The sequence below is a fragment of the Athene noctua genome, chromosome Z (genome assembly GCF_965140245.1).
Source record: "Athene noctua chromosome Z, bAthNoc1.hap1.1, whole genome shotgun sequence".
NCBI lineage: Eukaryota > Metazoa > Chordata > Aves > Strigiformes > Strigidae > Athene > Athene noctua.
The window spans coordinates 22,795,336-22,819,952 of record NC_134077.1 but is presented as its reverse complement, the minus strand read 5'-3'; the positions used below and the strand labels follow the sequence as shown (position 1 = coordinate 22,819,952).

The following is a 24,617-nucleotide window of genomic DNA, read 5'->3' as shown; positions in this document are numbered from 1 at the left end:
ATTGTTTGTCTTGATCAAAATTCAGTCACAAGACCAGGCCTTAAGCCTCCAGATTTAACAACATATTTAAATTTTCACACACGATATAAATGTCAAAAGGCAAGTAATTTTCCTACTTGCTACAAATAAAATGTTACATTTCTGTCCCAGCAATTCTAAGTGAATTTTCTGAGCTCTTCACCTGGGAAGAGAGGTAAAAACCTTTCTACATCTACAAAGCTGCCAGTCCCTTTTTCAGGGTATAAGAAACACTTAGAATTTTTCTACCCAAGAACTGTTGATGGTAACTGATGTCTGTATTATTCAACTGTGAGCCTGGGTTGTATAATCAGAATACTTAAAGAGTATAATAAGCAACAAATCTAAGGAACAAAACATAATTAAAATTAAAACAAAAGGCTTATAGGTCAAAAGATGCCTTATGTATACAGTCATGGGATATGTGAAGTATGTTTGATTTTCGTAAGCGCCTGGAAACAAAATTTTGCTGAAGTTCTATTTCAAAAAAACATCTGAAGTATATAAGGCAGTTTCCACAGCAGTACTAGTTCTGTGTGCTTGTCTAAGTGCAGACAGTTTAAAGAAGCAGTTAGCATCTATATTGAGCTACCTTCTAATAGGAAGACTGCTTGTTTTCGAAAAATCTTCACCAGAGTATCATCCAACTCAATTTCCTGTAGCTTAGAAATGAGCTGCTCCTCATTTCGACAAACCTTCTCTTGTGCATACAAGCCATCTGGCATTATTCGTTGCTGTCCCAGCCCTATCAATGCTACTTCCACAGCCAGTGTTAAATAAGATTCCCCTTCTTCTAAGAACTTGTGTGCAGGCAGGTGCTGGTACTCCAAAGATTTGTAATGCCCCATATTCTCTGTAAGGGGTGACACAAAGAAAAACACATCAACAAATCATTCTAACCCATAATCTGCCTACAATGCCATATATAGAAATGCTTCCTCTGTTAGTATTACTTTTAAAAAATTATTTAAATTAGCACAATCTCAACATCCAGTGATCCAATCTAAAATATCCCATCCAATTCCACATGGCAGAAATACACAAAACAATTAGGTTTTAAATAACCCACTCAAGTAAAAATAAAGGTTTTCATTTTTAAACCGCATGGTTTAGAGAAAGGCGGTTTCTCCAGCTTTGTGTTAACGAAGCCAAAATTGGAAGATCCATGTAACTATTTTTCCCCCACCCATCTCTGTATCTCCTTAAAGCCCTGATGTGTAAGAGGAAGGGAAAGGTGCTTATACACCTGCATAGATTTTGGCTGAAGATACTAGGATTGTGCAGATACGATAGACCTAACTCCACAACTTGAAACCATTCCCTGTTTACTAGCGCTCTTTTTAGGCTTTGTTACAGTTGTATTTATGATAAAAATGCATATTATTAACACTAGAAGTCCTACTTTTAGTAAAGATTACATGTAAATTCCACACAGACCAAGCCATAAACTGCTTTAAAGAGTACTACCAATTCATTTGGCGTTTCACAGACACACCATACGACAAAACGCTATTCCAACCTGTAGCAGTTTAGTCTAATCTGGGAACAAAAAGTTATAATGGACAGATATAAGGAGAGAGACAACTGCAGCGAATGGGAAGGCTGAATGCATTTGGCAGATTGTATATGAGTGTGTAGGAGGAAGTTACTTTTCAACACACACTGTTCTGGTTTTTTATGATTTAAAAGAATCTGATTTCTTTTAATTAAAATTTCTTCCAGAATTGGGGATTAGAAATTTACCAAAGAAAATCTGATTGAATAAAAGGAGTTTTGAGGCAAAGCTCCAAGAAGACTGTGGATGTGCATATAAAAGAGCTGCAGGTAAAGGAATGAATCCAGTTTCTGTCCACACAGATAAGGTGGTCATAAGAAGCTACTGCAGAGGTAGAAAGAGACTGAGAACAAGGAATTAATCAGTTAAGCTTCTAGGAAGCAAATACTGAAATTAAAATAGGCATATACATCCTATCCCAAATCGTGTCTCAATACCGCAACACTGCTTTCCAATTCATATAATTTATAGGCCGTGTATGTGATCAGTTTTAAGTGTTTTGTCATCAGTTTTAAGTATTATGTACACTTGTAGCTTTGAAGTCCAATAACATCCTGGGCTGCATGAGGAGCATTGCCAGCAGGTCAAGGGAGGTGATCCTTTCCCTCTGCTGAGCACTGGTGAGCCCACACCTGGAGTGCCATGTCCAGCTGTGGTCTCCCCAGTACATGGATATACTGGAGCACATCCAGTGCAGGCCCACAAAGATGATTAAAGGACTGCAGCATCTCTCATATGAGAATGAGACAGGTGGGGTTATTTAGCCTGGAAAAGAGAAGGCTCAGGAGGATCTTACCAACGTGTATAAATATCTGATGGGAGAATGTAAAGAAGACAGTGCCAGACTCTTCTCAGTGGTATCCTGTGACAGGACAAGAGGCAATGGGCACAAACTGAAATACATGAAATTCCATCTGAGCATAAGAAAACACTTTTTTACTGTGAGGGTGATTGAACACTGCAAAAGGTTGCCAGGAGAGGTTGTACAGTGTTCATTCTTGGAGTCATTCAAAACCAAACTGGACACTGTCCTGGGCAACCTGCTCTAGGTCACCCTGATCTCAGCAGAGCAGGTGGACTAGATGGTTTCCAGAGGTGCCTTCCATCCTCAGCAATTCTGTGATTTCCTGCAGTTTCTCAGAAAGAGGACAGAGCAATGTATGTGGAGAGCGCTGCTGCTGCTATAAAGTCTTATTTGGTTTAATTTCAAGTGTGAAATATGGAATTGTCTTAAGAATGAGCAATTGGTAATTTTTTAAGTGTTTTCATATTTTACTTTAAACATTTTCTGTCCCTTGTGTTTTCTTAAGGAATGCAAATATAATTCTTATACTATAAAAACACTGGCTTTGAAGCAGATTCAGAAAGGCAAGATAGAAAAATGCCTCCAGTAAATGAAGATGTATAGAAGGTTGATTCCTTTAATTGGCCTTACCCGTGAAGTCTGAAAATCCATGGAAGTTCTCATCATCTACCCTGCAGGCTTCCATCAGGCTACTGAAGAGGGTACCAATAGGGTCCAAAGGGTGTCCCACCCAACCTTCAAGATTTGTTATTGAGGTTACTCCTCTGTGGAGAAGTTCTGTGACAGAAAAGATGGAAGAAGGAAAAGAGAGTGCATGTTAGCCCCTCAAAACAATTATAAAAGTAAAACTGATTAAAATGCTCTCAGTACAGAATACAAAGTATTTCCAGTAGCTTCTGATTACAAGGAGAAAATAGTATCTTTCAGGGTGAATTCATGTGAATATGTTAAGAGGAAAGAAAAAAATGAAAAAAAAAAGAAAGCCAAACATTCTGAGCACTAGCAAAGTGTATTATGGGTCAAAAAGTTCAACTGCAGTGTCTTTTGAAATCTCTTACTCAATATGAGTAACTCTTCTGAAAATGTCTGCTGAAAAATTATAGCAAAGATATTTTTTGTAAAATATACACAACAGTTTCCTCACTCAGAAAGACACAGTACCATTTTTACATTTTAAGTTAATCTGATGGCATTGAAATAAATGAAAATATTCTAAAATACGTTCCAAACTAATAAATAAAACATGAGCTTATCCTGCATCTAAGTATTTATTAAAGTAATAAACTCAGGATGACAGCTCCCTTAAAAAGAAAAGAATAAAATGTTTAAATGAGGTATACAAGAAAAAATTGTCCTTTAAATGGATCAAGTACATTTTTTGTCATTCCAAAACTTCGGTCAACAAATACCTTCACAGATACTTTGTTTTGTAACGCTCATCCATCATTCAGTTAGAACATGAAAAAAATGTTTAGCACAGTGAATTAAAGGAAGCAGTTGTGGTAACAGATATTAGAGATTCCCCAAATCCCTTTTTCTATTAGGAGTCTTATGGCAACATCTCCCCATTGACTCCAACTCCCAACTTTATTTCTTCCTAGACATACACACAACTGAACCATGAGAGATTAGACACATTATGGGTCAACATTTAAAAGCAGTATACAAGTCATTAGGGATGCTCTGCTTCTCTGCCCGTTACACACTAACTTGTGCCTGCCTCCCCTCTCTCTTGTTCATCAAGTGCCATCTTTCTGAGTAACCGTACATATTATGACAAAGCTTTTAAATCCTGCTTCTTGTCTGTTTGAATGTGTGGGGCTACATAATGAAACACAGCCACGCTGTCAGGAGAGTTGTTTTGTTTGTCTGTTTGTTTTTTTAAAGAAGCCATTGATATATAATATGAAAACCAAACAAGTAAATCACTGTCTTACTAACAAAGAGCATGTACTAAAGATGACAGACATAAGCAAGTAATATTACCAAAAAGGATTAATCACAGTGACTTCTTACTAACTCACTTATGTTCTCTTTATTCTATTGTGCCTACTAACAAGCTTCACTCCTGTCATGTCAAACAAAGGCTTCAGTCCTCCAGTCATAGACATTTAACTTTAAATCACGCAAGTCGTTCCACAGACATCAGGATCAGTCACATGCATAAAAGCTAAGTAGGAGCATGTGGTGTTCGCTGAACTAAAACGTAAAACTAGGCTGTAGCAACAGAATTCATCTGCCTAGAGAAGACCGCACGTTTCACAGTATTGAAATCGTGTTTTTGAAAAATTTCACACATAAGAGGAAAAAAAATAAAAAAGCAGTGAGTGACAACATAGAAACAAAAAACTTCTTTGTTTTGGGGGAGGATGGATCACATTTCATATACTCCATTTTTAATTTATAATAGCATAATATTAGTTGACAACTATAGGAACTGTTCACGAGGAAAGCGACTTAAAGTATTAAATGTCTAGATACTTCATTAGCAACTGTGAATGAAAAGGAGCGGTACTACGACCAGCATACTTTCAGGAGACTCTTGCAGCAGACCCTTCACACCTGCCAGTGGTGTACACACACACACACACCTGCCACACACATAAGCATGCCCCTCTCTTCTTACCCCTCTAGTCTGAGAAGCTAGAAAAGCTGCTAAGCTTTTAAGGGAACAGTCGTAAAGGAGACACATTACTTGATAAAATACTTAAATTCTACTAAGTAATAACACAAAGGACTTCTAAGTTTTGTTCAAATCTAGTATCTGCAACAGCGCTCAAAAAAACCTAATTCCTTAGGTACCATGGGAAAGAAAAAAATGGAGGCACATTGGAACTGCCAGCTATTTTTTTTTTTTTCAGTCAGATCTGTCTACTTTGCCTTCTAAATGTTCATTTCTGGGAAAACACCTGCACAAAAGAGACACAGTTGAAAAATTTACACATATGACTTCACACTGGTATCATTGCCTAAAATGCGTAAGAATACACATAATTAAAGAGGAAAGACAAAGACCTAAAATAAAGCTTTAATTAAGGTATTCTTGTAGCAGCTGAGAAAATTCCAGTTTTTCCATGTTCATTCTTTAACCACAGAGCCATCCCTTTCTGCCACTGCCTCTTCAAACTAACAACAAAGTTCAATGCAGGATTATTTTGGGTAGCAAGGATCACATGGCATAGGAACTGCATCTAAAGAAGGTTCCTTCAAAAAAAAGCAGGCGTAGTGCTCATCAGAGAAACACCACAGAACATTTTATAAAAAACAGTGTTTCAAAAATAAAAGCAATTCACCTCTATCCAGAAAAACTAACATTTTAAGCATTGTAAGAGACTTTTGGAACAAACTGTTAAATCTGATGAATTTCTGTAGTGCAGACCTTGCCTCATTGTAGCTTTCAAAGTCAGCTTTAGGCTTACACCTCAGAAATATACAGTTCAGCTAAATTACATATCATACAAAAATAAATATTTTAAACACCTGACATGCCAAATGCAAAGCTCTGTTTAAAAGCCTGTAAATTACACAGGGTATTTTCACTGTGCAACCAAAACCATGATTGGGATAAGGGCTTCATCATGCTACGCATATTGCAGAAGGCAGAACAGAGCCTTTGCCCTGTGCAGCTTGCACTTCTGCGCCTCTGGTTCCTATGAGTTGTAAGTAGGGCGAGGGGTTTAGGGGGAAAAGAATGGGCCTGAAGCTGGGCGTGATGGATCTTACTGACACCGGGTTGCTGATTTCATGTGAGAAGCTCGATTAATAGATAACCTTGTTCTTCAGAAACCGGCACAGCAGGAAATATGTAATTGATATTTACAGCTACCATTCTATAGGTTGTATTGAAGCACTTCTGTATACTATAGGGATATTAGGTATATTGTCGAGGATGGGAATGGTTTAGGTCTGAGGGCAGAGTTGGCTGTTAAGGTGGGACTATTGCTTTATTGGTACTTGAAAGTAGAGCTGTTGACTTGAAGGATATGCCTTAGGTTGGGGTTATGATGCTTAGTAGATTCAGTGTTATATGTTTGGGGCATGAATAGGTTAGTTGTTGTAGTACATGGAGGGTAGGTTGATAGCACATGGATTTGGTATATCCCTAGTTCATGGGTATTAATGTGTTGTTACATTGAAGGAAGATTTGTAATGCATGAATTGTATGTTTGTAGTACATGAATAGTTGTAAGCTTAAAGAAAACCTCTGACATCCAGAATGTGACATTACCACTACGATCATTTGGACTGGAAGAGTTAAAAGTCACCTCTTTCACTTTAGTTTCAACACTGGTTTTCTCACGCAGAGTCTCAGTCTGGTGGTGTTATTGTCACCTCGCATTTCCTTTGCCCTTCTCTCTTCCCCACATTTACCTTTCTTCTGAGCCCGGAACATTTCCAGCTGTTTCTGCTGCTGCCTTCTTAGTGTATTAACAATAGCTATTGCTAGCCTCAGTGCTTCTCGTGGGTATCCATGAGATCGTAATGCATCCACCCTCGCACAGGCTGTAGGAACATGTTCTAAAATGGAAAAAATAGTTGAGGAATAGCAATGCTTCCATGTCTGCAATGGCCTGTTTTGCTAGGTTACTCAAAAGGGCTTTTTTGTTTGTTTGGCTGTTGGTTTTTGTACGATTTTTTTTAATGCAAGAGAGACTTAAAGGACTACTTCTGAGCCAGCATTTCAAGGGAGCTTCTGTTCTTTCTGCCAGGATTTTCATTCATCTCCTCACCGCGCCCCCCCCCCCCCCCCCCAATAATGCCATAGAAAACGAACAAAGCAGCAAGTCATGGAAACGTCTTTCCGGTTTAGCCACTTACCATGCCAGAGGGGCCACCCGTGAGAGTCAAAGAGCAAGTTTTCAGTGTCGTCATGGTAACAGTAGTTGGTGTATAGGTCACTGCTGATAATGTGCTGTAAATGGCTGTCCTGCCAGTGCAGATCGCATGCCTCAATGGCTCGAGTGAACACTGTCCGATGTGGCCTGTTCGATGAATCTGTCATTTTCACAAGTTCAAAAAGCTGCATCAGCTTTTACTCATTCATATGTGAATCGGTATTTCAGTATTCTTGTCTTCTGCCTATTCACCACCACCCCCAACCGACATCAGCCTGCCTTGCCCCCTCTGCAAACAAGCAGCCCACAGATGACATTCCACATCCTGTTATTACCCAACAGCTCAGACGAAGTGTGCACCATTCACTTTGCATTCAGAGAGAGATCTAAAAACCAGCATGGCTGATGCTAGACAGGACTTTGCAGAGGGAACAGCTAGAGATGAAGGACATTCAACAGCATGTACAGAACTCCCGTAAAAACAAATTAGGAAGTACAGGGCACAGGTACACAAGCATCCTCAGCTTCTTTCCTCCTCAGACCCAGAGCTGCCAGGATGAGGGATGGAGAAACATCGCATGGAAAGTTTCTAGTTGTTCTCTTTGAGAAGTGATATTAACTTTGAGTACTTGTGTAATTTTTTTTGTCATAAACATATACCAATACTGCAAAGAAAGTGAGGTACTAAGGCCACAGGACTGACATAATCCTTTCTGGACATTTTCCTATGGCAAAATTGCTGTCAGCATGGCACTATGTCTATGAACATTGAGACGCTGTGTCAGAGTTACTGCTAGCCTGTCCAGGTTGGGCTGAACATCACGAGATAGAGAAAACAAAATACCTCTGTAGGGAGTTATATGCTGAATGAACTTCTGCTCCCAGCTAGCTGTAACATTTTTAAATGAACCAAATCTATTTCCTTCAGAGGTAATCTTCCAAGAAAAAGAAACAAGGAAAGCCCCACCTAAGTCCAAATCTGTCATCTCCCAAGCATTTGATTTTAATTTTATTATAATTAAATATATATCAAAATACTGAGGGTTTTGAGGATTATGAGGGTTTTTCCCATAGGTAAATATCCTGCATCTTCCCCAGTTATTAGCAAAGTAGTCATCTTTGCTTGAAGAGGACTGGACAAGGCTTCTGTCATATTTGATAACAACATTTTAGATTAAGAAGCATGATATCAAGTAAGAAGAGACACCTTCTCCAAGACAGCAGTGTTGCCTCTGCACCCCCCCACACACCTGGCAGTGAAGACTGCACATACAGAGCACATCCCACAGATAGCTGCTTTAGTTTCTCACACACTCAAGTTTAATGCAGTTTCAACAGATCTCTCTTTAAATAGGTATCAAAGGCTTTCTAACTGCAATAAAAACCCTGACACCAGAGGGAGTTTATAGTCAAGCAAAGAAACAGACTTTTACTTTTACATGACATAGTTCAAGGACATCCACTTTTCATGCAACATGTACTTAGAAGCACCAAGTGAAAAGTTAAAAGACCTAACTATACACAAATACTTGCTTTGAAAACATTGCAGCCCCAGCACGAAAAACACACCTATTTGTCCTTTCTCCAAGGATAATATTAGTGAAAATAATTTTGGCTGGTCAATCCTCAACAAGAAAGTTACTTGTCCCAGGAAAGAGTGCTGAATTCTGCAAGGCTAGAGTATGTAAAATAGAGGTTATACTATATGATGCAGTCAGTGCATATGTTTAGGCTCACCTTGGTTAGCATTTGCACCCTGAGGCAAAGCATTGGTTAAATTGGGCAGCTCGTTTCCATGGTTTCCATCTTCCCAGGGACAAACATCCACACTGTTCCATTTTTTCAGCTGTTTTAGCCAACTGGCCTTCTGCTCCAGCTTGCAGTGGGGATTTAAGACTATACACATCCACAGAGCACCTGATTTTAAAAAAATTGCTAAATTATGTTTTCTATTAAAAACGCAGTAGCCAATGACTAATTCCAAACTTCTATACTATAACACTTTCCTCCCCTCAAAGGCTACACTGCTTGCTTCCCAGCTATGCCTAACACCAGGCAGACTGAATTCCCAATGCAGGATCTTGGAGCTGGCGTGGCCCCTCTGAAGCAGTTGAAAGACAGTACCAAGCCAACCTTCTCAATTAAAAGGCATTACAAAGTCCTTTGTATTAGAAAATCCAGAGTTCACAATGTATGGCTCATCAGACAGGAACATCAGTCAGTCAAAAGCAAACAAGAATTCACATAAAGTTACAGCAGGAAATGACCGAAGTTTGTCTTCTAGTTTTTGCACCAGAAGCGAATCTTGTTTTCTACAAACAAGAACTATGTATCTTCCAGCTTCACATTACAGGAACCCAAGAAGTGCATTAGTAAGACATGTATTTTGTAAACATATACTTCTACACTCAGAACCCAGCAGAAGTACTGCTGATTGTGTAACTCGGTCCCAAACACATCTGGGTCTCAAAGATACAGTAAACACTGGGTTTGCGCAGTCTAATAGGAATAAGATATTTTTCCTGCAATTACTTCAGTAATTTGGTTACACTAGAAAACCTGTTTTATATTTGCTGTTTACAGATCTTGAAGGAAAAGCTAATTTGTACTGACATTTCACACACACAATCACTTTGGAACCTGCTCCCTGAGACTACACAGCAGGGCAAGCATAAATACATCAGGGTCTCCAGCAACAATTTGCAACTACAAAGATTTTTCTCTAAATCAGCTGTCTCTTCATCACCATGAACTTTGACAGAAGCATGAAGACACCTGAAAGTACTGTTCAGCAACAGTTCACTTGCTCATTAAGAATATGCCTTATACACTACAAGAAATTTAGAGAATACGCTTAAACAATGCAATCTTCATTTTTTCAACAGGCTGGGAAAAAAAAAAAAAAAACAACAAAAAAACCAAAACTGAAGCTGGTTCTTCTAAGATAATAAAATTCTCACATTCAAGTACTTTTTTGCTAACTAAGAAAGCAAAACGGATACCCAGATCACAGGCCATCACATTACATTCATTCCTAAAGTAACTCAGCATGTTGGCATGCCACAGCACAGGAGCCAGTGGAAAACACAGCTTGATCCTTAAGGTTGCAGGTCCCCTGTTACTCAGACCAACATGGAATGGGGAAGTCCTAGCAAAGAAATCTGAAAACCACAACAAAATATGATATTGTACAGTGCAGAACATGAGTTATTACAGTACTGCAGATTATTACTCCACAGTAGTTAAATACAGTACAGCAAGTGGTTTGGGTTTGGGGTTTGTTTTTGTTTTTAAAGTGTCTAAAACTTGCCATGGGAGTGAATTAGGCCAATACTATTTTTTAAAAAGTTCTTTTAAAATCAAATCATATGACTTTCTTTGAACACACTCGTCAACATGCTTCACTCTCCAAACAAATTACAACTGGTTCTTACTATTAAGCATCAATGCATTCAGCACTGCCCAAGACAGAATTACTACATTTCTTGTAATCTGCAAAGCAAAACAAAAGATGGGGCATATTGGAAGCCTTGGAGAACAGTCAACTTGGGCTTGCTTATTTATTTTCAAAATCAAGTATCTCTTGAGGGCACTAAGGAGACATTGTATCTCTCTGCATCTAATAAAAAAAAGCTAATTTGATACTTTGTAGCCAGAGCAACGTTGAATACCTTAACCGCATTTGGTAAATATTACAACCACCCAGCAAGGTGGAACACATTACTGCTTACATCATGTCCCTACAAATTGAGTGGCCTCTTCTTTTTACATGTCGCAGAAACACAACTAGAGGCAAAGGAATTCCCTCGCCTTTGTGTGGGGTACATCTCAAAGGCAGGAGAGGAAAGAGATAACCCCAAGCACCAAAATCCTTTAAAAACTTCTTTAGTTTAAAGAGGGAAACTATGTCAAGCATAACTACATTGTTAGCAGTGACTGTCTCAGAAACCCAGGCTATTTTTATGCAAATTAATCACAAGGACAAGTGTATTACTAATAAACCCCACACAAACCACTTAAAATTTCAATAAAGCCCAACTGCACCCTGCTCCCTGTGACTTCAGGGAGCGCTGCATGCACATCTGAGATCTTTCACCCAGCTTTCACAGTTGCCGATTCCCTGCAGGAGAAGTGTGAGACAAAACTCCCACCAGAAGTGAAGGGAACAGAAAGAGCCTCAGGCTCAGCTCCTGTACTGCTACAAAGGCTACCATCTGGGAGAAGGATGCATAATGCCAATGACCCCACACTCTTCAGCCTATTTGGGTTTCTAGGGTTTTTGGTTGGGGTTTTTTTTGTGTGTGTGATTCTTTTGTTTGTTTGTTTTTCCCTAGCGTGTGTGTGTGTGTGTGTGTGTGTGTGTGTGTGTGTGCCTGTATTGACATTTTTTCCTCCTCCTGTTCCCTAAGCACTTTCCCCCTCCTCCCCTGACATCTGCTCTGTTCAGGCTCTTTGAACTCACTGGTTCCTGTCCTGCTTCTAGCACTGAAAACTCCGAGGAAAGCGTTGACTGGTGACCAGATTTTTACATGCCAACTGGAAGGAGTGTGGAAAATATATGCCTATTTCACTGATGCTGCTCAGTGGGAGCCCCCCTGAGCTGGCCCTTAAATGTCACCACCCACCTGAAGGCTTACACTGGCCTCAAACAAGAGATTCTCTATTTTTTGTCTAATGGCTCCCATACAGGGAAATTGCTGATCACACTTAGCCCCTACTACAGATAAAGCTTATGGAAAAATGAAAGGCAGCTACTTGTAATTTGGGGGGAAGGTGTCTAAATCCATTTCCAGTGACTTCAGCCTGGGAACTGCTGTTGACAGTTAGTCTTCACTTGAAGTTTCCCAAAATCCCTGGCATTCTCAAGTTTATCTGTTTGACTAGATGTAATGATGTCACCAGTGTCACCTGCAATATCAAAAGTGTCTTATTAAATGAAGAAAAAAACCCAGAGAATGTTTGTGTTTACATACTCTTTGTTTTCCTCTCTAACACAGCTTGCTCTCTTCTTCCCGTCTCCCTTTCCCCAGGCACGGGGTATCTTTTCATATTGTTCTCAGCAAGCTGACACATCTTCCCCCCTCAAACTACATACTACTAAACCAAAAGTAAAGTTCTGATTTGGATCCCTTGACTGTGACATACGTCTTTCCAACATAAAACTTCTCACAGCAAAGTGGCAAAATGATCACAACCCAACATACCAAAGTTTTTCCCCCAGAAGATAACTGGAAAATAAGACATGCTACAACTGCAGTTTGATATTCACTTCACAAGGGAATGAATACTAGAATTGTCATACTGAAGTGAGCAATTGCCAATTTTGGTTCAACACTAATCCTTTTGACCTGGAAAAAGCCAGCTTTGCCAAAACAGGCCTTTGGTTCAGACAGCTCTCCTTTTGAAAACGCACAGTTGTCATTCATCTTTACTGCGCCTCACATCACAAAAAAATTGGTTACATTACTGCTTTACATAATGCATGCCTTCCTTGTACATACAAGGGAGTATCAAGTACTTCTGTGTTTCTCAGTAGACATCCATACCTCTGAATTCATGAGGGAGAAAGGGACAGCATGCCTTCACAATGACCAGGATTTAAATATGCAAACTTAAAACCATTAAGAAGTATGTAGTCACTGTAAAAGTAGATGTTGTAATAACTGAACATCCTGTGTATGCATGTATTCATGAAGCCAAAGGAAGTGAAAGGAATGCACGCAGACCCTCCTGAAAGATTAAGCATTGCTCAGTTTTCATAAATCCCATCATATTTTACTCATCTCAGTAAATGGGAAGGTGGTGATGGAAACAGTTTAGTGTGAGGTGAGGACACTGACCATGATTGAAGATCCAGAGTACAATTCTGTTTGACTGATTATGGTCTTCCCAAGAAATCTGCTCTTCCTAGAAATATTATGCTACCCTGTCAGGGCTGCTGTGTAGCTAAGGTTGGGTCAGCATTTTCTCATTTACAATACCTCTGTAATCAATGGCTGAGAGCTGGCCTTTGCTTTGGCATTTTACATTTAATATACTTAAGATAAATCCATTCATTTGCAAAATTAAAATATGCAAGAAACAGATGCACATCTACTATGACATTTCTTTGCCCTTCCCATTAATGCACATCTCTTTCTTAAAAAAATAAAATCCCATAGCTACCAGATTTGTAGCATTTGATCATTTAAAAAAAAAAATGGAGCCAGGTAGTCAAGACTGTTCCTTTCATGCAGCAGACAAATCAGCTTCAGCACTTGCTGCACACTTGCTGCTGGGCCCCATGTAAGCCTAATCAGTTCTATTACAAAAGCATCACTTCCCAGCATGCCAGAACAGAAAGAATACTAGGAGACAGAACCTATGACCTCTTTAGAGTAGAAGTGTCAGCAAAGGATTGTGAAGTGGTTTACATCTGGTTTTTAAACATATATGCACTTTCACTGGGACAGCCACTTGGAAGTCTCAAAGAAGGTAGTGTACGGTATTTATTTATTGCTTCTCAACAAGAAGGACAAGTGCCTTCAGAATGACTGGCAAAGCCACCTCCTTCCTGCAGGCACAGAGCGATCTCCATTAGAACAAAGCATAATCAGAAGTCCCACGGAATACTCCTTCAATTAAACAGTTGCTTTTAGGGAATAGTGAAGATAGGCAAAGCACTTCAGTGCTGTTCTTTCCTCAGTAAGAACTCCAAGGAAAAGTATTCAGCTGGATCCAAGTTGCAATTTTATTCATAAAAACAATTCCTTAATGCATTCCAGTTTCTTTGTGCAGCCTTCAGAAAAAAAGGCTTTCTGTGGGTGCTGTGTTTCTTGGAGAACAGAATGTTTCATTTTGCTCTAATTCATTCTATTACTGAATTAAACTTTGATGTATTGGTCTTGACAAGTGCTTCATGCTGATTGTATTGTGTATGATAGTATAATCACTCCCCATGCATTTCACACTAGCTGGCTGATTAATGCAATAGATTACCTGCAGCACTGATGGCAAGAGGGAATCCTTGCCCTTCTGCACACTAAACTCTGAATGTGCATTAGAGAAAGTGTAATCCAGAGACAAAAAAAATACCTAATTCCTTCAGTTTCCCTTTCACTCTTGCTGCATACTGCTGCCTCAAGGGTTAAAGGCACACATGCATGTGGGTGAAAGGAAACAGGCATTAATTTATATATTGAGATTCTATTCTAAGCCATCATCAACTACATGCTCTGATCTCTGTCAAGTAACAAAGAACTCCTGTTCTCATCTTACTACATTTTTAAATTTTAGCCCAATGGAAAAAGGAACTAAGCACTTCTGTCGGTTTGCATGAGCCCCCTTTTCTGGGTTATGCCTGTTTGAATTAGTTTCAAAAACTGCTGCATCTTTGCAGATACTGTGGCATTTGACAAAAGGGTTTCATGTGAGAACAGAAATCTGCTTGAAAGGTGAAGTTTACAGTATCATAGCCTAAGATTACAATCTCCCTAAGAGAGCACTTTGGATCCATTAGATGCCACTCTACGCATCTGTAGCACCCTTAAAACCTAACCACCGTAGCAAGTCAGGGGCTATTTAGTCTACAAAGCTAGAGGAATGTGTAAAGCTGCAAATGAATCTCACTGATTATCTCCCTAATACTCATAAAACCATCCATTTGTTCACAGATAATCAATCAAAGATAAAATCACTGCTAATACTAGCACAAATAGTCTGAAAACACTCCTTTTTAAGTATCTTAATATGATTCTTCAAATTTTAAGTAGTTGCAAGTATGTACAACTAGGTGGTTAAGACAACATAAGCTCCTGCCCAAAATAGAGATCAGATACTTTATCCAGCTTTTAACTGGTAATACACTCTCTGCAGTCACAGTCTGTTTTCAGAGAGTTTTAAAATTTTCAGAAGAAAACATGACTACTAACTATAAATACACTAACCTACCTGTATGTAAATTTATCACTGAGATTAATTAATCTCTCATATCTTTTAGGAAGATGCAAAACTGTAAAGTTTGGTACATTCATCAAGCAAAACAAGACATTCATAAAAGAAAGGGATGAAAATACCTCTCTTTTTTAATGAAATGGATCAAGTGGAAACAATTCCTTGCATAGTGGGAAGTTAAGAAAATATGACTGCCAGAAGTATGCTCACAGAATGTAAATAACCCACTGTAACTAGCCAGAAAAACACATTCTGATTGTCTAGTCTGAATTCCTTCCTACTCTTAAGATTTCCTGAGTTACTTTTAACAATTGCTTTTGGACTGGAAGACAAGTTTTTACAAGAACAGCATACTTCAATTAAGATTTCTAATACAAGAATCTAGCACAGCTCCTGGTTTGTTGATCTACTGCCTAGCTACCACAACTGAAAATTCTAAGCTAATTTCTAGTCTTCTAGTTAAATTTGACCAGCTCCAATTATAATATTCAACAACCTTGTTTGCTTAGCAGAAGTGTCTTCCCTATCCAATTTTTAGTCAACACAGGCATCTTAAATTATGAAGGATTTATTCTGTCATGCTTTGGTAGACCCTAGCAGACTGAGATTCTTGCACTCTTCACTTTAAATTACTTTTCCAATTTTACAGTTATTCTTCCAGTATCCACTCATGACAGAAAACTGGAAAATATCACAAGGCTAGATTGCTGGACCACAGTGAAGCTCAGAGAAATCAGTGAAGATTCAGTAATTTCTCTCCATATATCTATTACTTCTCTCTAGTTTTGGTACTTACTAGAAGTGGTATTGGAAAATTAAATGGCAGCTTAATGTTACCAAGGTATTAAAGAGTGAGAAGAAAGAGAAAAGCAATGCTAAGTACTAGTTTGGGCTCATCTCTGCCCTTCATCATACTTCCACAGTTAGGGCTGCAATGAGTTTTATACCAGCTCCAATACAGAACAATTTTTAGGATATTAGTAAGTAAATCAGTTCAACATCTTAGGAATAAAAACTTCAAAACCTGTTTTAATGTGGGTACTTCCAAGAAATTTGGCTCCTGCTTGTAAAAGTACTTTTCATTCAACTTAACTATATGAAAACCCAAACTTTCTGTATAGCATTAAAAATACACCCCTCAAGCTATGCTTATAGACTAAAGTTAATTACTTTCAACATTATTCCTCAAACCTGATAAACGCCACAGGAAAGAACACCCTCTTTGAAAACAGCTCCGACTTACTGTCATACTCTGGCCTCATACAGCCTCATTTCAATTACCATTATGACACATGACAATAATGAAGGAAGAAGGAAATCTTCCTCAGAGAAGATGGACAGAACTCATCTTCATGGAACTGCAGCTTGGCTTCATTCACTGGGAAAATGAAGGTGACAGCAACAACTGAGACACTACAAGGCCATGAGAGCAATTTCTTTAAGTTGTCATCTGTAACTCAGGCCTTAGAGCAGCAAAAATGTTTTGTGACACTAACTCAGAAGTACTGCTAATTTTAGTGCCTCTAATAGGACAAATCATACAAATACACTGACGTATATTAACAGCTTATTCTGTGAAAGAGCAGAGGTAACCTTAAGTGCATGAACTGAAGACACACGTATTTTATAACTATATGGCAACCACAACCATGGCAGCTAAGACTAAACAAAAGAGGATTATCAATTAAGCAAAGACAGCCTACTGGATATGATACACTTGAAGACATAAATATGTCTAATGTATCAGTCTACCTAGGAGTCCCATGATGAAAGACCAAGGGAAATGGTGCAGAGCATGGTGCATGCAACCTTCTTTGAAACACACGTGTTCCTACAGCTTCAGCTTCAAGGTCAGAAATGTATTATGTCCAAATGATTAATCTAAACTTAGAAATTTTATGTTTATTTTCTACAAGCAGGGCACTGGTACTCTCCTTAGCTTTAAGGCAGAACATGATGCAAATAGAACTTGGGACACTCAAAGAAATCATGAAAAAATGTACATAAGCTTGGCACTAAAATTTGAAACTTAAGTGCCTTGCTGTACCATTTTTGAACTACCACAAAATATGAGGAAAAGTGAAGGTTTCCACTGCATAGCTGACCCTAAAAAAGGATTGCACAAAGTATGAAGCTCCAGAAAAATGGTATTAGAGCATAAAACCAGTAATGAATGCTTAACTTTAGCAAATCTTTTTCATAGCAGCCCTGAAGTAGTCACCAAATTTGTCATCAGGAAGGAATTTCTCTAGGGGCATACTGGCAACAACCCTAGCTGCTTTTGTCCTTTTTTAACTCCTCCCCTTGAGTACTAAGAAGAGATAATCTGTTTAGAAGAGCTGGCATGTGCCATTCATGCAAGTTTGCATCTCTAATTGTAAAGGGAAGGAACGCCCAAGATAGAATTATAGATGGAGAATAGCTTTATTTAGTTAAGGTTAAAAGAATCTAACTTGGTATTTTTGAGATTAATATAAACTTTATCAGAAAAATTCAGAGTAGTTTCCAAATAAAAAACCCCAAAGCATTATTTAACACTCAATCATTAGTTTGCTCATAGCAAAATTGTAATTAAATCTCTCAATCTGTAACAATTCTTGGCCCAGACTCAACATTTAGAATTAAGTTTTAAGTGAGGCACAAAGTGTTACTAATAAAAATTAGGCATGATCCTTCAGAAAATATATTGTACTATTTCTCTACATGACATGACCTTGTAAAATCATAGTTTTAAATTTTAACACAAAAAATGTATCATCCAGGAAGTGGTCAAAATATCAGCAAATGTGAACTCAAAGTTGGCCATCAGGCTGTTCCAGCATTTAAAAAGTGGCCCATGACAGGACTAAGTAATAGTGAAATATAACTACTAGAACTACTAAGGCAAAGACATGCCACTCTGCTCAGGAAATACCTTTATGACAACAAACCATTTAGTACATGTAACAGAAAGGATTCTAAGGATGTCACCCAAGAAAGCTCTAACCCATGAATGAGGCTAATGGCAACATTGCGAGAGGTTCCTACACTTAAAAACTTTAGATACCAACAAGTGGTTGAGATAGACAGGAGAAGCTTATTCATTGAAATGTGGAGACTACCCAGCTGGAAGTACAGAGCAGCTTGTAAGTTCTCCTCATGTCATAAAATAAGAGGATCAGAGACCAGGATCACCATGATGCAAACCGAGAAAACATTCACCAATTTTATCCACTGCTCTACCCTGCAAGAGCTCTTTGGACACATCCTCTTTCCCCACAACACAGCCATCATATTTTTGTTCCACAAGAAACTAATCCTTGATTTAAGAAACCAGCTGTCCTCCCCCTTAAATGGTTCTTAAATAGCAAAATTGAGGAAATCTACCAGAAGTGTTTGTTTTGAAACATGCATATTACTTGAAGTTTCTTTACCACAAAGACAAGCAAGAGGATATAAAGATACTGAAAATGGTAGTTTACAAAAAAAATAATCTGATCCTAATCTAAGTGTTGACAAGCTGTTGGGCTCCGTCACTCCACCAAGCATTAGATACTTGTCTTAGATTCTTCTACTCGACTGCTTTCATCAGATTAAGCATCTGGGATTTAATTTAACAGTTTCAGCTTTATTAAGCTGTCACAAGAGCAGCCCCGCTTTGATAACAGTAGCTGCTCCAATTATGGCTTGGTTTAGGGTTGACAAGTATAATGATTCATTCGTGGCACATGAGAAGCAATAAAAGGTTGTTTTGCATTACAGCTTTAAAAATGTGGGCACTTTTTTCATTTAATTTGTCACTTAGCTTTTGCTAAAAGGACATTTAAATTGCAGTAAAAGGCAAATGGGGCTTTTAGTTTAAATGTAATCCCCATATTTAAATGATCTGTAATGGCGCAGCATTCGAGTGGGAACACTATTGTTTCACAGTGGGCCCTGATGGTGACATGTGACATTTGTATTCAGGTCCTGTATTATCCATGTGGCTAAAGGGCTTCCAATTTCACTTCACAGCCAGAAGCTTGCAGAAAACACCAATTAACTTGCAGATCCCATTTGCCGACAAAACTCAGCCTCTTCCCGATGCCTGGCATCTGGCAGTGCTCAACATTTAATTCCAAAGGAGAGCCATGAAGACCTCATGATCTCTGGGTTGGGCCACAAAGTTAAATTTTCCCCTTTTTAAGGAATTTTATTCACTTTTGTAGAGAACAAGTAACTTTTACTTAATTTTTCATAGATGAATACTAACAAATTACTGCTGTAGTAAGATTGCACGGTCCATTTTTTCCCTCTGGACTCTGAAGGTGGTTAATTGACCTTTTCTTCAAAACAGAGATCTCAGCTCAAGAGGCATCAGCAGATATTTACTGTGCATTTCCACATTCCCTCATTTTACCAACGCAATTTAATTAAAAAAGCAAGCCAAGGGGCTTCAGATAATTAACCATTCTGATATACTGAAGTCTTCAACCATGGTCACCAAGAGTTAAACATCTAAAGATCAGCATGTGAAATTTACCCACTGAGACAACATTCAAATAGCAACGACATGAAGAATCTCAACTCTGTTCTAAACTCTGGAAAACACGTTCATGTATTACTATGGCAAGTTGGAAGTGTTCACCAGCTCATCACTGAAGCTGTATCTAAATTCTTCTAGTATGAGAAGTATATGAGCATGCCTTATAGCTTTGACCTATAATCTTGATCTTTCCAACACTACACCTTTGGAATACAGTAAGTAGCATCCACCTCAAAGCATTCTTTGATGTATAACACGAGAATCTGCTGAACATAATTATTATATTCTTCCTCCTGATTTAAAGGCTTTAGAAAACAGCTAGTTATGTGTAAGGCTATTTTGAGGCTTGTGAACCGTAAATTGCTTACAAAATTAGGACTCTGTATTAGAAAATCGTCGGGTTCATACCTAGATGGGAGGTATTTATGGGGTTTTGGTGGGGGTTTTGTCTTTTATTCTTTTGAATCAGCACCTTCAAACATTCAAACTCAATCTGACTTCTACCGAAGTCAACAATTTACCATAAACTTCATCAGGAATTCTGATCAGAGCCCAGTGTGTCCCGGTGTGGCAAGAAGCATCAGCTAAGTTCTAATAAAAGGCTCAAGTGACCCAGTCAAGAAGCAAAGCTGAAGTTATTTACGTATGTTTAAAACCTATGCCAAAATGGAACTGACAAAGTGTCCATATGCCTAGCAGTTGGCAGAGAGCATACCAGGGCAAGCAAGCAAACCTTTATTAAGCAGAATCTGTATTTACGTACTTTTTATGTCCTAACATTCTCCGTAACTACAATGTTAAATTGCTACCTACCTGTGAAATAAATGAGATCACAGATAAAACATTTTTAAAGACATACATATATGCCACTCCCAGATTACTCTGAACAGATAATACAAAAAAGTATGAAAAGGCCTACCTCACTCTATTGAATTTTAGTTCTCTGACATCCTAGAATATTGCAAAACAGGATGCCAACATTGTTTTAGAACTTATTGATAACATCACCCCCTTTAACCCAATGTCTGAGTTATTTCTGTCACTACTGTCACAGATCATATGCTCCTAGGGACATCCTGCTCTTCCTTCTGCAACATGCTAACTCTGGACTCCCTTAAAATGACTTCAAATTTTGCACATTCACCTTTTTTTTTTTTTTTTTTTTTTTTTTTTTTTTTTTAAGAGATGCACATTTCACCTGGAAAAAAGGATGTGTTTAATTTGTCTGAAACTCAAGACAAAATCCTAGCAAAAACATGGCAGCAGCTTGTAACTTCCACAGAAGGTAGGAGTCAGGCTGGAGAGATTCACACAATTAACAGCAATTTTGAGGGAATTTGATAAGCACCAATGAAAGCAATCCTAGTGGCATAGGGAAGAAATGGACCACTTAGTAACAGAAACACAAGATGGAGGTGGAAGAATCAAGTTCTATCTTTAGCCTACTGCACTACTCAAGTGTTTGAAGTTTACTTGCATTTGAAACCACAGTTCACAATCCACAGATTTAGATATTGTTAGAGGTGACAGAGCAGTTTGGGACTGAAACAACAGGCTCTGCCTCAGATTACAAATACAGCAGCTGAGGTAATTGTGAGCCTGGAGGTTGCACTGTGGTTTTTTGGGAGTGGCACCTATAATTCTGATTAAACAGAGGATTTTCAGAGGAAAATAAACAGAGGAATTGATTCAATTGATCTAAAATATTGCTTATTCGATGTTGCAGGCAGAGAGATTCCACCTCCTCTACCTTCTGATAGGTGCTGTCAAGAAAATGATGTTAGTATGAAACTGATGAAACAAGAAGAAGAGCCACTAAGAGAATTTAACAGAACCTTTTATGTTTATTGGCAGCATGTAGTAAGACTGCTACAGGTAACAGATGGAGAACACATTTCTGACTCTCCCACCACCTACCAGCTCAACCCACATAAGCAATGAAGCATGAGACCCTCCAGTTTTCAGTATGGTGGGATACAATTTTGCTGCATACATGTCCAGATAAGCACATGCCTAGCTTGGCAAAAACTGTTATTCCCCAATAAATCAAGGCATCATAGAAGTGACATACTAGAAGGGTTGTTACACTTAAACAAGTAGTTATACCTACACTTTCTCTTGACAGAGGTTTGCCTGCTCTAATATTAAGCCTTCCCACCACATAAGTCTGTAATCTCAACTATATAGGCTAGTGCTTTATTAGCTTAATGCTTCATTTAGAGTGAACATAATTTATGCTAAACAGGTTATACCCAGTCTTAGCTCTAACAGTCAACATGCAATCAATCATGGTCATCTTTAACCTTTAACAGTGGAAAACTTACGTTTTGCTTTTGATGCATCCTTTCTAAATGAAGCATGTTAGTCTTGTTTGAGTTTAGTTTCATTCAATTTGACTTTGGACCATTAAAATGTATCAAGAGCATTATGGTCTTTGGCTCTCTTCTCTGCAGTGTTTACATAATGTCCCACAGGGCATCACCTGTAAGGTTTTTCGTTTGTTTGGGGTTCAATATTATTTATTTATTTGTGTGTTCCACGCCACATAGGTTAAACATAGCAATACTGACCAGAACACATCTCTAGACACACTCCTTTAAGACTACACTTGAAGAGTATTTCCAGATTGAGTGAGAGTACAGGTAACTATTCCAAGTTCTGTGAACTGCAAGGTGATTTCATTTACACTATGTGTCTTCAGTTTGCTTTGAGAAAGCCTCCCAGACAGCATCCGAAACCATACTACAGCTAAGATAGACACACTAATCCTTTCTCGTACATTCAGTGAATTATCTTTTAAACAAAAAAATTAGATTTACCACTGTATTTTAAATAATTCAGGTTGTCTTTCATCTTCTTAATGCTTACACACTGACTGGTTAGTAGTTTGTTCCACTACCACTACCTTCTATCTAGGTAAGCAATGCATGTGATTACTTAATATTCTTTCCACTCAGCTACCCACCTTTAAAATATTGGTGACATTTACATCCAAGTTATTTTGAATTTCTCCTTCCTACTACAAATTCATATAGATTCTGAGAACTTCTGAAACAGTAATTCAAAACTGTATTAGTAAATTTCTGGAACACCTTAGAGCAAGTGTCCTCAGACCTCAGCAGTTTAAATATTCCTTTCCCATTTCAGCCTCTGTTCTTCTCTCCATTGTACAACCAAGTCATATAGCTGGTCATAACTGACCTTTCCTGTAAAACAGTGTTAATTGTTTTAGCCCTGTTATTTGATCTGCTTTCCTGTTCAGTAATGGACTTCTACTTTCCTTTGTTGCCATCTTCTCATACTCAATGAATCTTTTCTTTCTGCCTTCTATTTCTCTCTAGTTGTGAACCGATTTCTCCCTTAACTTTTCCAATTTAGCACTAGTGGCTTACATACTTACCCTCAGTTGTGTAGCTATGTTTCCACTCTTTGCTTTATTCTTTTTAGATCTCCAATACATAAAACATGTTGCAACTATACTTCATTTCATACCATGCTTCCCCTCCAACTGTAATTGTCTCATGCTGTAGATCAGAAATTCAGTTTTGCCCAACCCTAATTGAACAAGCAAAACTGCAGAAAATTCTAACCTGCTTTACCTAGTACCACAATAAAGTTTCTCTCCACCCCAAATATGTAATTGTTTCTTCATTATACATATGAACACCTAAATGATTTTGAAGTCTGTGCATTTACCCAGTTCATCCCAGAGCTGCCTATACTTGTCAGTCATTGCAGTTCCTTGTTGTCTCCAAAGTGACAGACGAGGGTCAGCCATGAACTGTTCTGTTATCAGCGTCAACATGCGAGCTCCATTTGAATCTCTCATCTTTAGCATCTCTCGCACCTAGGAAATGAGTCTTTTAATACAAACTTGGAAAAGCTTGAAAAGAAATCACAGTACAGACAATATGCTTCAGTATTAAATATTCCACCTCTACTAAATAAAGGTAATTTATATATGTGCTGTGAAATTTTTAATTAAAAAAAAAAAAGTAGCCTGCATCCCAACTTTAAATTTTTGGTTTCAGTATCCCATTCCAATTCTTCAAGACATTCCTTCCACAAGTAATCCACAGGTGTATTATACAAACTGCTGCAAGACTAATCTCTACAGGTTTCTCCAACATTCTCAGGGATGGGAAGGAAGAGAATAGAAAAACTGTAGACAGCTGAACTGTTACTTTGTAACCTTACACCAATCTCAATACACACCAGATTGTCCTCCACTGCTGTACAACTCATTACTAAATTGCCATCATGTCCCCCTAGCTTCCTCTTGTTTGAGAATAAGAGGACTTTGAGCAAGATGTGAACAAGTACAGACTGGCTTGGGGAATGGGGGCGAGAAAAAAGGGAAGGTTTAGAGTACTCAACACACCTTTGCAAAAAGCAAATTGAGCTGCTTCCCTGATCCATGGTATCCACCCTGGGAGAGGAAGAGTTTAACCTGTTCTTGGACCTGTTCCTCATCCAAATGCCAGCAGTTTTCATCATCTATGCTAGCACCCGCTGTTGGGTCAGGCGCACCTGCAATCAGGAAGAAAAGAAATCATTATGTCCTATATAAACAAAGCAAGGTTCATGGCTCCAGGGGAGAGGACTACTGCAGAGGTTTTTGGATTTGTGTTTTGTCCTATTTTGGATGTCTTGGCTTTAATTTAAACATTCTTTAAAATAGACTTAAATTTCTCCTCAGTAGTCTTAAACACTCAGAAATTACAGCCTATGAAAAGGTATTTAAATAAATATTTTATAATAAAACATTAAAATCAAGGTGAGTTTTCTTCCCATTCTCACAGCTATACAGTAACACTTTCACAAGGAAAATTAGACTTTGCATAGTATTTCTACAACTGTGATGTCAAAACCACTCTCCCCAAAACACCTGTGTAATTCCTGTACCTTCAGCAATCTTGCTCAGGTTTAAGTGACTGCTAGTGAGCGCTGCTATTGATGAAAACAGGA

At 38.4% G+C, this 24,617-nt stretch overlaps 1 protein-coding gene across 3 annotated transcripts in view; it reads right to left on the bottom strand.

Moving 5' to 3' along the window:
• Positions 1-24,617, bottom strand: part of ZSWIM6 (zinc finger SWIM-type containing 6) — a 114,050-nt gene that overhangs the window by 14,015 nt on the left and 75,418 nt on the right. For 2 of the 3 annotated variants that reach the window (XM_074931637.1, XM_074931639.1), the window contains exons 3-9: positions 24,031-24,179; positions 23,346-23,496; positions 8,951-9,130; positions 7,197-7,373; positions 6,750-6,896; positions 3,009-3,155; positions 611-871 (exon numbers count right to left, since the gene is read on the bottom strand). In XM_074931637.1, coding sequence (XP_074787738.1) covers positions 611-871; positions 3,009-3,155; positions 6,750-6,896; positions 7,197-7,373; positions 8,951-9,130; positions 23,346-23,496; positions 24,031-24,179 — 1,212 coding nt within the window. Of the gene's footprint in view, positions 1-610; positions 881-3,008; positions 3,156-6,749; positions 6,897-7,196; positions 7,374-8,950; positions 9,131-23,345; positions 23,497-24,030; positions 24,180-24,617 lie in introns of all 3 variants that reach the window. The other variant, XM_074931638.1, reaches the window with a different exon arrangement.